We start from the raw sequence: 13,338 nt of genomic DNA, 5'->3' as shown, positions 1-13,338 counted from the left end.
GGGACCTGCTGTGGTGACATTGAGTATTTTTTTAATAGTTTGCGTACAGAGCAGATAAAACGGAATGTTATTTATGTGACTCCAGGGGAGCTCTCAGTGCTTATTACACACTTTCTCAGCTGATGGGATTTTGATTCAGTGTTATTTTTTCTTACGGAAGCTTTAGCATAGCCTACTGTATATTATTTAACACTTATGGGTCATATTTATTGTATATTAAAAGTTGAACCCTGGCACACTCTTACACTTGGATTTAATAAAATTTGCAATCATCTGTCCATCCTATTTTTGGAAGATGCACAATCTTGCATAGGGTGCAAAGAGCAGATACTGACATATGCAAATGAGGACTTTGGGCTAACAACCCTATTTGCATGGTAGTAAATATGCTTGTGAAAGGGAGTGGGAGCATGTATAGCAGGACTTCCATAAAAGTGGTAAATCATTCAATCAGAATTTCACTTTTCTTGGTTTGACTTCACTAAGCTACTGTCAGCAATTCTGTGTCATGGAAAATATGTCAACAACCATTACTAACAAGACTTTCTGTCCCAGTAACACTTACTGGAGTAAGGAAGTATTAGGCCCTCTTTCCAGTTTTAATGTTTTTGTCTGTGTTCCTACCAGGGAATGTTTTCTATCCACTGGTAGATAAAGGGGGTCTCCACAGAAGGGAACCCATTTTACGCTCATACAAGAAAGATTTGACAAAAGTTTCAAATCTTTACTTATTGATGTAATTATATTTATTGCTTGCTTGTATTATATATTTAGCATTTTTCCTAGTTGGACACCTCATGTTTGCAGATCCCCTGCCTGGATCCAGACCAGTGTTTCTCAATCAGGGTTCCTCTAGAAGTTGCTAGGGGTTCCTTGAGCAATGAGCAGTTAGTGACTCCAAGGTCAGTTTTACAGATTCCAATAATCTTTTTGACTATCTGTAAGGGTGGCCAACAAGGTCCAATGGCCAACACATTTCCTTGAAGACCTGAAAATTATATCAAGGGTTCCCCCATGTTAATAAATGTAAGCAACACTGTTCTAGACAAATGAGCCAACAGTAAAGGAAGCTCACAAGTAGATGATTAATGACCCTTACTGGCAATCTCTTGATAGTTGTGAGGCTTAAAAGCGATGACACCAGACTGACCTCCTCTTTGATGATGCCTGTATAGTTCAATGACCAACAACACTTGGTAGAGCCAGCTGCATAAATCTAATGATGTATTTAGGTGCATATAAAGGTAGGGTTCTAGCCACCACACTAGGATGTTATGCTTTCCACTGGCCACCAATTTAAGAGTCTTTTTTCCCACTGACCCCCAATTAATAAATTTTTTAACAGGTTTCCCAAGGCTTAAGGATGATTTAAGGGTTCCTCAAGGGTAAAAAGATTGATAAAATAAGCTAGGATCTGTTCATCCCAGTTACATTTACTGTCATTTCGGACAGGCTGAAGACAAAAAAATACACAAAAGTACTTTACAATTAAACCTGCTTGTGAGAACTGACTAGTGGCAATTAAACAATTACAGAGCTAACATCCCATCTATAGGACTGTGTAGGCTGGATGTATGGGCTTTGTGAATGTGCTGGATCCAGAATATCCTAATATCTTGTTCCCAGATCGAGAAAATTTTTGATAGGATTCTTTAAAACTATTGCTTAAACAATTCATGACTACTTGTGACAAATTGGCTATGAGTAAAGCTTTAGCTATTTAGGAAAGTAATTAAAAAGAAAATGAGCAGGAGGGTGTCGCTGCTAATTATACTAATGAGGGACTTTTCAAGTGTAAAGAGCTTATTTGGGAAAAAATAATGTACTCAAAAAACACACTTTGTGCTAATATTAACCTTGTTTGGGGCTTTCTTATCATTACATCGGATTACTTCTGGAGATGGGATGCTTTACTTAGTTTAGACCTCACGAAATGAAGGTTCATAGATGTTTAGGTGGATTAAGACATAGTTCTGTCATAGGGTAGTGTAGTATGTATAGCGTATTTTCGGGGAGCACTTATTGTTTTGAGCATTGTTGACCTTTAGGTAAATTTATTGTGACTTAAGGCTCCTAAAGGCTTGATCGTGCATTTTATCTATTAAATATAGAGATGTAGTACTACTAAGTGGTATAGCACGCTGACATCTCCATATGCTCCCCAGGGTGCATCCACTCTCAGAGTTGGGTCCCTGGTTGGTCTTTGATTGGTTCCTTGACAAAGTAAGTTGAGTTTGAGTCACTTTAATCTTTTTATAGCCTTTATTTCTGAGACAAATAAAGAGACAATCTTTATTTCCAAAACCAGATTGAAATATCTGGTGTTTGCCTTTCTCTGAATAGTTGTTGACCCTTTAAGACTAACCAGTCAGTACTGAAACTCTGTAAAGAGAACAGTTACAGCTTGTGACCCTTTAAGAAAAGCATTCAAATGCTCCTTCTAGATCAACACAGTTTTAATTGAAGAGCAACCTCAGGTACATTGTTCCATGAAAAGAGAGTTTGTACTGCAATGTCCTGGAACATCGTATTCCCAGCTCTCTTGAGTTTCTTAATAAGTGTCTGGGGAGAATCATTGAAGATGGTCCTTTCAGGTAGTCATCCACTAGCTCAAGTCTTCCCAGGTATACCCTCCAGGCAAGCAAAGAAATTCTGTAGGGCATCGCTACTTGTCATGTCTGAGCAAAAGGCCCTGAGACCAGACACCTCAGACACAAAAGGCCTTCTGACTGGACAAGGCCCAGAGTAAAAAAACTTTTTGAAGGTTGTTCTGAGTATTTATCACCTTCCATCAGCTCACAACACTAAACAAATCCCAGTGAAACCTCAGTGACTGGCTGGGTGTAATAGTTATAACTCAGATATCATCCTTCACCTTCCTATTTCTTGAAACATCCCTGTATAGCAGACAGAAACACTCAACACCCTGAGCTTAAGAAAAACCTGCATAGCACAGTCACAACGCTCAAGCTGGCTACATCTGCAAAGAACCACAGATACTGCAGCTGAAAATACTGATCTTCCCAGATTATGGTCAAGCAGTTAAAAAACTTTAGAGCAAACCATCTTTACATATCTTTACTTATTTAGCTATTTATTTAACTACTTCCAATGTACTTCGAAAATCCTTAAACAAATTCCAGTTTCAGTTGTTTTCTTACAGCTTAGAAACACTAGCCCACCAAACTTACATTCTTAGAGAAAAAGCTAAGTTTTATTGTGGACATTGAATGTATTTTCTACAATGCCTGCACCAAGGGGGGTTATTTAAGGACAGCCTCACCAAGGCTGAAGTTGCCATTGTTGTTCTATATTTATGGAATGTAATATATATATGATTGAGGTCTAAAGGCTATATATATATATATATATATATATATATATATACACACACACACACACACTTTTTAAATTATGTGTGGTGACTAGTAAGAATGAATCTAATGATCTAATCATGATCTAATGACCCAAAGTTTGTTTTGCAGTTCAATTCCAAATTTTGAATAAAATAAGATTCTACTAAGCTCCTTGTAGATCTGGCTTTAGTACTGCAGACTACAGATATGTTGGTTCGTTGCATTGTAACTAAGTAAATATCTACACAAGTTAAAAAAATGTATACTATGTCTACAATTTTAACATTTTTACATGACCCTACTATAGCAACTACTGCAGTATGTTATAAGTTAGGAAAAAAAAATAAAACCTAATTATATGTCAAATATTTTCAAAATGAAGATTCATCACACTGCTTTCTGCTCTGAGTCTTCATTAATATGCTGTCTTTATTTCATGGGAGACACAACCTGTTATTTATTAGTAAGTCGAAGTGTTTTGGAATAGTGCACGTCTCGATCTGCGCTAATGAAAGGTTTAATGGAACTCTGAGGACACCACATTGAAAGGATTTGTGGCATCTGAAAACGATGTTCCCTTTCAGCAACACTTCGGATCCCTTCCAACTTTTCAGAACATCTCACTCCCACAGAACTGTAAGAAAGTGAAATTAAAAATGACGGTTCTGTAGAAGATGTATGATCTCTGTAAATTGCAGGATGCATTCGTGAGTGCCTAAATCAAAGGCTTGTGTTTTCAAGATGTTAAGAGTGAGTGGTTGAGTAATTAGAAACTGGCAATCTTATTACAGAGAAATTCAACATGATCCACCAAGTGTTGTTTTTCCATGGGTGGACTGACAACAAACATGTTCTGCGATAAGGGCAAACCAGTTAATTCCTCTCACACGTCTAAAATAAAACCCAGATTTTTAACTCTAAGCACAAATTTCCCCCCTTCTCTTGCATTTATAAAATTACACATACTTCGTTTATGTTTGGAGGGTGGATCAACCTATGTGCAGCTTGCCCTAGGTGCCACCCTCATATGACGCTAAGACCAAGTAAGAGTGAAAACCAAAGGCCATGGATAGTACAGATTAGTGGGAGAGAGCTTGATGATCTTTTTCTCAGTGTACACTTAGCTGCGCATGTGCAGGGATGAATGGAATTAATGACTCCCATGTACATGCATGGAAATAGCATCATTATGACCTGGATAAGAAAGGTGGTCGAAGACCGAAAACCAGAAGTAGGACCTGGCAGAAAATGGCGGTGCCTGTAATGGAGAGAGGGCAGGTGAGTATCAATAAAAAATTGCAATAAGGCAGGTAAGTTATTTTGGACTTCACCAGTCTATTCTGCAAAAAAAAAAGACCTACTTGCTTGTTTTTTTAATATTTAGGTTTAGTTTAGGTTTGAAGCTGAATGCTAAGCAAATTATTTTTTTCCCTTGCAGTTGATCCCTTTCCTCATAGTTGATATACCATTTTATGTGGATGATAAAATATGGGTAAAACTTACCTTTTACTTTACTCCTGCATCAGCCAGCGTTCTTTTTTGCTTCACAAGACTCGCCATTAATGTTGATGCCTAGTTGGTCTGACCACTGATGTCATTACCATCAGTACAGGGCTATGGAGCCTTGCATGGTATAGGATTAGGCCAATCACTGCCCATAAAACAGAGCATTGAGCAGCAGATGAGTGCACCAGGGGCAGGTGGTAAGGTAGGTTTTACCCCTCCTGTATCATCCCCTAAACCAAATAATTGTCTCATCCCCACTGCGAGGATACAAAAGCTTTTGTCCAGAGTCCCACTTTAAATCTTTTATTTTGATTACTAAATTTAAAAAACGTTTAGCCATATCTCCAAATCATCCATAAATAAAAAGCAGAAGATTAAAAACATGTCAGATTTTTTCAGAATTGAAGCATGCTAACTTTTAAAAAACAGAAGTGTTTTAGAAACATTCCATTAAAGTCAGGTGCATCAAGAATGGCTCAGGAACTGCTGTTGCATAGATGTGCCCCGCAGGCTCTCTACGTTTTACTACCGCGATAAGGAAAGCAGACTCACAGAAAATATTCACAATATTATTCTGCTCTTTCTTAAACAGACAAACTAATTTAGGCAGCTCATTTTCCTATTTTATGCTTCATTTAAAATACAACACACATTGGAAGATGAAGCGGCTGCAATATGGCTGCAGCATCTGTGTTCCAGTTATTAATGCCCTGACAAAAGGCAAGTAATACCCATAAACCATCTACTGGGAAAATCGGTCAGTAATTATAATATGGCTGCTTAAAATATGACATGTTAGGCATCTCTTGCTAAGCCTGCCGCGAGATCCATTAACGAGCACACGCTACAGTGTGGTGTCTCATGCTGGGGCTCACAGCTCTGCTGATGCAAGACAAGTTTTAACACTCATTTTTTTGAAATAGACATCAGATAGACTGTTGATTAGGATGCATAAAAGTTTCCATTTTTCCTGAACCATGGCAAAATATTTCATGGTAAACTCCCCTGTCCTTTTGGCTTCCTGTGCAGCAGAACAGACAGCTGTATGTTCACCCCTGGCTATGAGAAATAATTGGAAGTTTTAGAAAGTGGAAGTCTCATTCTTTAGTTTAAGGCAGCTACACTATATTGCATAGGGTATAGTGATGTATCAAAATCCTTGCTATTCCAAAAAAAATATATTTCCTAGATTTCATTCTCCATTTTTAAATTCAATATACTATCAAAGAGATATTGTCACCTTGCTCATGCAAAACACAAAGTCCCCTCACCCCTAACACCCTTATATGCACCTTACCAGTGACCCCTTGCTTTTCCTTCTTCTTTCACAGCCAGAAGTGAAGAATAATGACCACCCACAGCAAAAACATTTTAATGAGACTTAGACTAGTGAATAAACTAGTAAAAGTGTCCATCAAGCTGTGTGGACACCATCAACGGGATTTCATTTCACTAGGGTTATGGTTGTCATTGGCTAGAAAGATACATAGCAATAGTAACATAAAAAAGGTTCTATCTCTTCCATAGTTTACTGGAAAACGTTTTATTACAATCTTGTCCCCACTGGAGTGATTTCTCGATCATTGTTTGTCCATTTTGGGCATCCGTATAGGGTAATGTTGAACCTTGTTGATAAGGGTTCATTTTGATTGCCCTACTTGTGGAGGGATCCTAAATGCATTGATCCTTTCAAGCAGTAATGGCTGTAACAGTGAGGACATGGTCTTCCAAAACATAGCCAATGTGTTTCGGGCCTTTTTACCAAGGGTAAAGGCTTGGATTTGTAAACCATGTACAAAGCTTGACAGAGAGCATGTGCAGATTTTTCATTCTGGTACTAATAATGCTTGAAAAAGTGCATCCTGGGTACTACAATTCGAGGTCCACTATGCCCAAGATATCCCACCTTCCTTTAAAACCTGTGTGTGTGGTGAGTGTGGTTCTAAAGCAGTTTATGGAGAAGAAACATATACCTTTTAGTCATAGAAATTACACTTCAATCCCTATATTTAAGTCCAGTTCAAGTTTCCTTTCATCATTTGTCAAGCCTTGCTAATAAAAAAGAAGCTAATAAAAGAAAAAGCTTCTGGACCTGACATGTCCGGCAGTTTCCTCGTACATAATTTTATTTGAGACACAAGCCAACCTATTTTACAGCCAGGAGATCTGCTGAAAAAAAACCTTCTATACTAGACGTGATCTTAAATTACTAGTTACAAATGATCCATCGTCAACTCTTCCCCTGTACTACAATACTGTGACAGTGTATATATCTGATAAAATGTAGCACTGACAAACTGAGGTAAAACTGCGATGGCCGAGGTGTATTTTTATTGCGGAAATGTTGACTTGTTGGTCAATTAAACTGCTTTCACCCGAAGGCTTCTGTTCTGCAGACGGATGGTCCAGGAATAGAAACATTTGCCATCAATCAAGGCTTGCAATCATTTGGAGAAGTCACTGACATGCTAGTCACTGTTTTTCTGATGCTTTTACAATCCAGTCTATTCGCTGGAAGTTCATCCATGACTGGAGCAGGTTTTAGTAACCTGCTGAGAACACTTTAGTTATTTAATGGTTATTAAATGGATGTGAAATGGTGCTAATCATCTATAAGCCATACTTGCCTCTCCCCTCCTCATGTGTGACCAGAATATTAATGAGTCTTCCTTTCAGGCAGACTTTTCAAAGCCAAAATTACTCGAGGATTTAGGAAGAACTCCAAGTAAAAAGAAGCACTTTTTGTTCAGATATGTGTATTCAAGTGTAAGGTATATACAATTTCATTTGTAAATGGGAAGTTTGAAGAATTAGCTTGATGTAGATAAAATTATATTATGGGTAATTTTGTTTAAATCTTGAGATCATGAGTGAACCATGATCAGTCCTGGACCAGATCCATTCTAGAGCTTTGATATCAGACCCAATGGAAATAAAACAATATTTTTTTGGTTGACTGAATGCAAATTATTACATATTAATCATTAGCACTCAACTGGTGGTCGCTCAAGGTTATTCCTTATATCTGTTTAGTAGTAAAACTTCTATGCTGCAGGGAGCCAGTTGTTTAAGAGATTTCTATCAGAATTTTTTGTTGTCTCAAAAACATTGCACTTCTAATGCATTTCTAATGAGGGCCAGGAATGATACCAGAAGTCATTCAGTACATCCACCTTAACCCAGTCACCATGGAAGACTTTATGGTAGATGTTCCAAAAAACAGTGTTGGAAATGTAAAAGTTGTGAAGCCACCCTGTTACATCTCTTGGTGTCAGAAAATCTTCCTAGGTTTTAAAGTCACATCATTGGTTCCCATATGTTGGATGATCAGAACATACAAGCTTTTAGTCAATACCTAATCTTTGTGGACAAAAAACATGACATTTACATGGAAAGAGGCAGGAATTAACAAGTTATCTTTTCCTTTTTTCACTGTGTTAAATATCAAAGAAGGGGAATGACACCTACTGGAAACCCATCAACACAGACTGCATCTGCTTTTGGACTCTTACCATCCACTGGAACACAGATTACGGGTTATTACAACCCAGATGTAAGCAAAGTAATTTGGTCCTTTACATTGGACCTTTTCATTGGGGAGACAAATTAAACTCTCAACAAATAGATGGATGGCCCAAAAGGAGGGCAATTTCAACAGGTTCAGAATTAGGCAGTTTTCCTACACCTTAAGCAAAAAGGACATTCTTTGGAGGACAGTGGGTGCACATTTGTGGTCTTTGTGTTGTAGTGAGGTGCAGTAGGGGCCTTTTACTTCAAACTGGATCAACTATCACTCTGTGATCATCTGAATCATCTGTCATTCCCATATAACGCTGTTTCAACATCTCTACCCCATTGATTTGACTATTTAAACCTTCAACCATATGATTTACAGGATTAACACCTACATAGACTTCCTGACACCTAGGGATGGAACTATACAACTAGAACAAGATGGTTCCACAACTTTCCCTCTTCCACCCTGTTCTTGGACAATCAATATCTGCTTCAAGACATGCCATGGTGATTGGATTAGGGTGAATGTGCTGTGGATTTACAGAAAATCCTGGGGTGTGTTCCTTAAAAACAGTGGAACTAAAGAAATTATTTGGAAAAGATGTGAGAAATCTTCGGCTTGATTATGTATTTATGTAGTGTTGACATATTACACCGCAGTTTACGATAGTCATGTCACAAACTGACCCCCCGAGGAATGCAAAATCTAATTTCTCTAACATATTCTAAGGCCAGTTTTGGGTGAAAGCCAATTCACCTATCAGTATGTTTTGGAGATGTAGGAAGCACATACAAATTCCATGCAGATGATGTCCTGGCTGAGATTCAAACCTAGGATGTTAGTGCTTCAAGGCCAGTTATAACTAGCTAGGTAATTCTTATTTCATAGTATCATCCACTAGTCCAACAGTATCACACCATATTCATTTTTTATTTCTAAAATAAAGATTTTATGTAGGCAATAAAAAAAAGGACATAAAAGACCAGTTTTACATTTTTAAACTCACTCTGGGGACATGGCATGTCTGAAAAGTGACCCTGATGTTCGTCTTAGTATTCATATTCTAAATCCACCTGATTGTCTGTAGCCTCATTTTCTAAATGATCCTCAAGCCAACCCTGTGAACAGATTGTGAGAAGGACATAACTGCTAATCAGGCTATCAGCAATGTCTACGCAACAATTTTTTGCTCCTGTGTCCGTAACGTTAGCCAACCGAGGGAGATTAGGGCTATGTACATACGTCATGATTCTGGCCTGATAGAAGCATTTAGGCTCATCTCGGGTGAGAATCTGACATGTGTACAGTGGTTGTCCATTGTGATTTATGGATCCGTCCCGATAGATCCATGAACAACCACAATACAAATCAATAGCGAAGAGCACAGTGGGGTGTTGCTTGCTCGTTCTTTCCCTCACATCTCCCTAGAAAAAAACGACGCTCTGTGTACAGTGCTTGTTTGTTCATCTGTCACTCTTTTATGACAAGTATTGAACATGTGTATGCTGCCTGGTTTGTAACAGATTTAAAATTTCTTTCAAAAGGTTTCACAATTAAGGGGCAGATTTTCTGTTGCAGTGTTAATTTAGAGCAGCTGAAGGAGGCAACAATTAATGGATCTGACTAAATATAAAACTTCCTTATATTTCTCACTCCTTCTGTTTAGCACCTTGTTGTGTTGCATGTATTTCAAGTAGGCACACATTTTGAGCTATTCTGTCCATTTAATAGGCTATTTAAGTTTTTATTTTATTACAAAGGCTTTCATTGTTAACTTATTTCTGAAAATGCTAATTGCCTTAGTGTTATGCTGACTCTTTGGATTCAGTACATTTAAATTGTGAACAAACAGAGAATGCAAGATAAGTGTCACCAGTAGAAGCATTTCTATAAGTTTAAAAAAGCCCTGGGACACATCAAGAAAATGAGCATCAGTGATTTGATGTGCCACAGTCAACGGTGGGCATGGCTGAATCATGCCTAAAACATCTTAGTCCCTTTACCCCAATATTTATCCTCATTATTGTCCCATGAACATCAGTGTCAGAGACACACATAAACCTTGGCACAATGGTAAATTTTAGAAAAAAGAAACGTCCATTGAGGGACACAAAAAATATAGCTGTTGGGTTATACTGCCAACAGCTTGACTCTGGTGAGCAAAAAATTGTAGGCCAGCCCAGGATAACCCCACATACTACCAACTTGTTTGTGTTTTTTTGCTTGTGTCCTAGGAGAATAGAACTTTCTACAGCCCTTTTGTATAGGGGAATTACAAATTTTTTTTTTTTTTTTTGGTTGTTCTTTTCTTTTTTTTGTTAATCCTTATTTTAATTGTGGCAAGAACTAGTCTGTCTCGCTGCAGCTATCCAGACAGTCTCTGTGACCTAAGAGTTCCATGTCTGAACCCCATTGGACAAACAGCCCAAAGATACAATCCTTCTGTGCCCATCAATGGGCGGGAAAAATGCATTTTGAGAAACTTTAAAAACGTTTTCTGGAAATTTTTTAGACACTGTCTTAGATGCAGGAAATATGCAGGGTATCTAGGTATATACTGTATGTCAGGTGAAATGGTCTCTGTCCGATGTTACAAATATAGTCTTGGCCAAACAGGTGCAACAGTTAGGTGCATGGGCAATTATAAAATCCTGCCACTGACTTCAAAAGCAGCCTTCTTCCCCTTTACTACCCAATCTTGGAGGCCGGGTGGTGACCAAACGTTACTGCTCAACTGCTGCATAGTCAGGTCAGGTCACCGGGATAGCTGTTCGATCTACCTGTTCTAGCTGTTCGAGCTTTGTATTTCCCAGAACTGGATAAAAAGAAGTAAAACTTTTTGGGCAATCCATGTATTCCATCTGTGCATTTACCTGCTTGCCAGGAGGTTAGCTTTAAATGATACCAGAAATCTTACACAGCATAGACACATGCATGTTTAATATCTGCATGACTTTCCCCTTCAAAGTATACTTAAAAGCAAATCTCATTTTAAAATGCTGTCTGCGTACCCACTGGGCAGACTTCCCCTTTATTTGCCCTTGTGATCATTGTCAGAAAGTGATCATGCCCCTTCTTGCATTGAGTATCAAGAAATGGTTTCACACCATTCCGGTATCTATAGCATGCAGGACTAGGATAGGAATGAGGACTGTCACCCTGAAAACCTAAACCTATGAGTCATGATCATTATTATGTTTCCATCATTTCATAACAGGATTGAAGCTTGATTCTCACGGCCCTGAACTGGCAGCTTACGTAAACAGTACAACTTACAGCTTACTTATACAGTAAAGATTTTGCATATCAATATTCTGTAGCAAGACAATAATAAGGAACAAGTTTCTCAGTAAACTTTATTAATAGAGATTTGAAGGACAATCTGTTAATTAACACATTTAACGGATATGAAGAAACAGCCGTTAATAAACTTTATTGATCTACACATTAGAAAAAAAACAACATACTGTGCAAGGTTTAGTCTCTGCCGTGACTAATTAAGAGATAAAATCTGTCAAAATACAAAAAAAACAAAAACCTGCCAACTTTGAGATAAATGTTATAGTGCAGCACATGTTTACCTTCATTATTTTGATAGTTTTATAAATACAGCTGCTCTGTTAAAGAGAACCAGTTGCCGATGGGCATTTGTAATAAGCAGAATTTCTACACTTGATTTAGGTGGCCTTATCTCTGATGGATTATTTGTTTATTTATTTGCATTTATTCTGTTCCTGCCAAATCATGCATTTTAGGCTATGAGGCCATCCTGTCCCCTTCTTGAGATCAGTGCTGGTAATAAACACTCAAACTACTAAAGGTATTTGAACCCAATTGGAAAGTGGCACATTAAAGAAATGTCCTTCAACTTGAATATACATTGAAAGTATAATTCACAGTTTTATTGTCTGTGCATTTCGCCTCTAAAGCTACTTCTTCAGTAGACATACTGTATCTATGCTCATATGACAAGTATGATTACATATCTTATAAATATTATACCGTATAAAACATTTATATATAAATATATATATATATATATATATATTTATATACAAAACATTGTCTCTGCAATTCCCAATTGGGTTCAAAAAACTTTTTTAGTATTTGTAACAATAAAAGTATATATTGTGTTAATGGATAATAAAGTTTAAAATGTTTTTACGCAATTTTTTGAAATTCTTTGGAACACAAATTTAAATCTTAAATATCTTGCTTCATTTTCCACCTTATTACCTCATTTGGTTCACAAGCACTGGTAAAACATGACACATAATTAAGTATGGCACACTAATCAAATAAAAGTACAAGTAGCCAAAACACAGTATGGTTACCAAAACAATCCAAGAATGGAATCAAGAGTGAGAGAGAGGATAAAAAAAAAGGTAAAGAGAAAGTAGAAGTGGTTCCACTTGGTGGAAAAGAGTATCAATCAAAGTTCTGAGGGGCTCAGTGTTAAGTAAGGAGGAGTGGCCGAGGCATGTAGAACTCATGTGGAACTCTTGTTCTGGTGAGTTTGTACAATCAGCCCAAATACCCAGGTTATCTGAAAGTGATTCCTTTTTAATGAGGCTATGAGTTCTTCTATTACCGTGATCTCAAACCATTGTGCAATTATGGTGGGATAGATATTTTTCCACAAGGAATACAGGCTTTAAAGCTAAAGCTGTTATTATGCATTTTGCAATGTGTCATGTTAATGGAGCCATTCTTCTTGCAGACATTGTCCTCCATGCCAGAATGTACCCCAACCACAAAGAAAAAGAATTACAGCAGCAACAGCAGCAGCTCTGGCTCCGACAGCAGCTCAGAAAGCGAGGAGGAGATTCTGGTGAAGGAGAAGAAAGTTTCCTATGAGCTGGAAGAGCAGAAATATAAATCTCTGGAAAGGTCAAGTACGTATATTTTCCTCTTACTTTATATTGTGAAATCAGCCCGTGTGTGGCTGCTGTAAAGCCA

The 13,338-nt window shown here is 37.7% G+C and overlaps 1 protein-coding gene across 4 annotated transcripts in view; it reads left to right on the top strand.

Moving 5' to 3' along the window:
- TTLL7 (tubulin tyrosine ligase like 7) overlaps positions 1–13,338 on the top strand; it is a 121,968-nt gene that overhangs the window by 72,330 nt on the left and 36,300 nt on the right. For all 4 annotated transcript variants that reach the window (XM_072419556.1, XM_072419554.1, XM_072419555.1 and 1 more), the window contains one exon: positions 13,100–13,274. In XM_072419556.1, the coding sequence (XP_072275657.1) occupies positions 13,100–13,274 (175 nt within the window). The remainder of the gene's footprint in view (positions 1–13,099; positions 13,275–13,338) is intronic.

The sequence above is a fragment of the Pyxicephalus adspersus genome, chromosome 8 (assembly GCF_032062135.1).
Source record: "Pyxicephalus adspersus chromosome 8, UCB_Pads_2.0, whole genome shotgun sequence".
NCBI classification, from domain to species: Eukaryota; Metazoa; Chordata; class Amphibia; order Anura; family Pyxicephalidae; genus Pyxicephalus; species Pyxicephalus adspersus.
The sequence above is the reverse complement of the archived record's forward strand: the minus strand, read 5'-3'. Positions and strand labels throughout refer to the sequence as shown.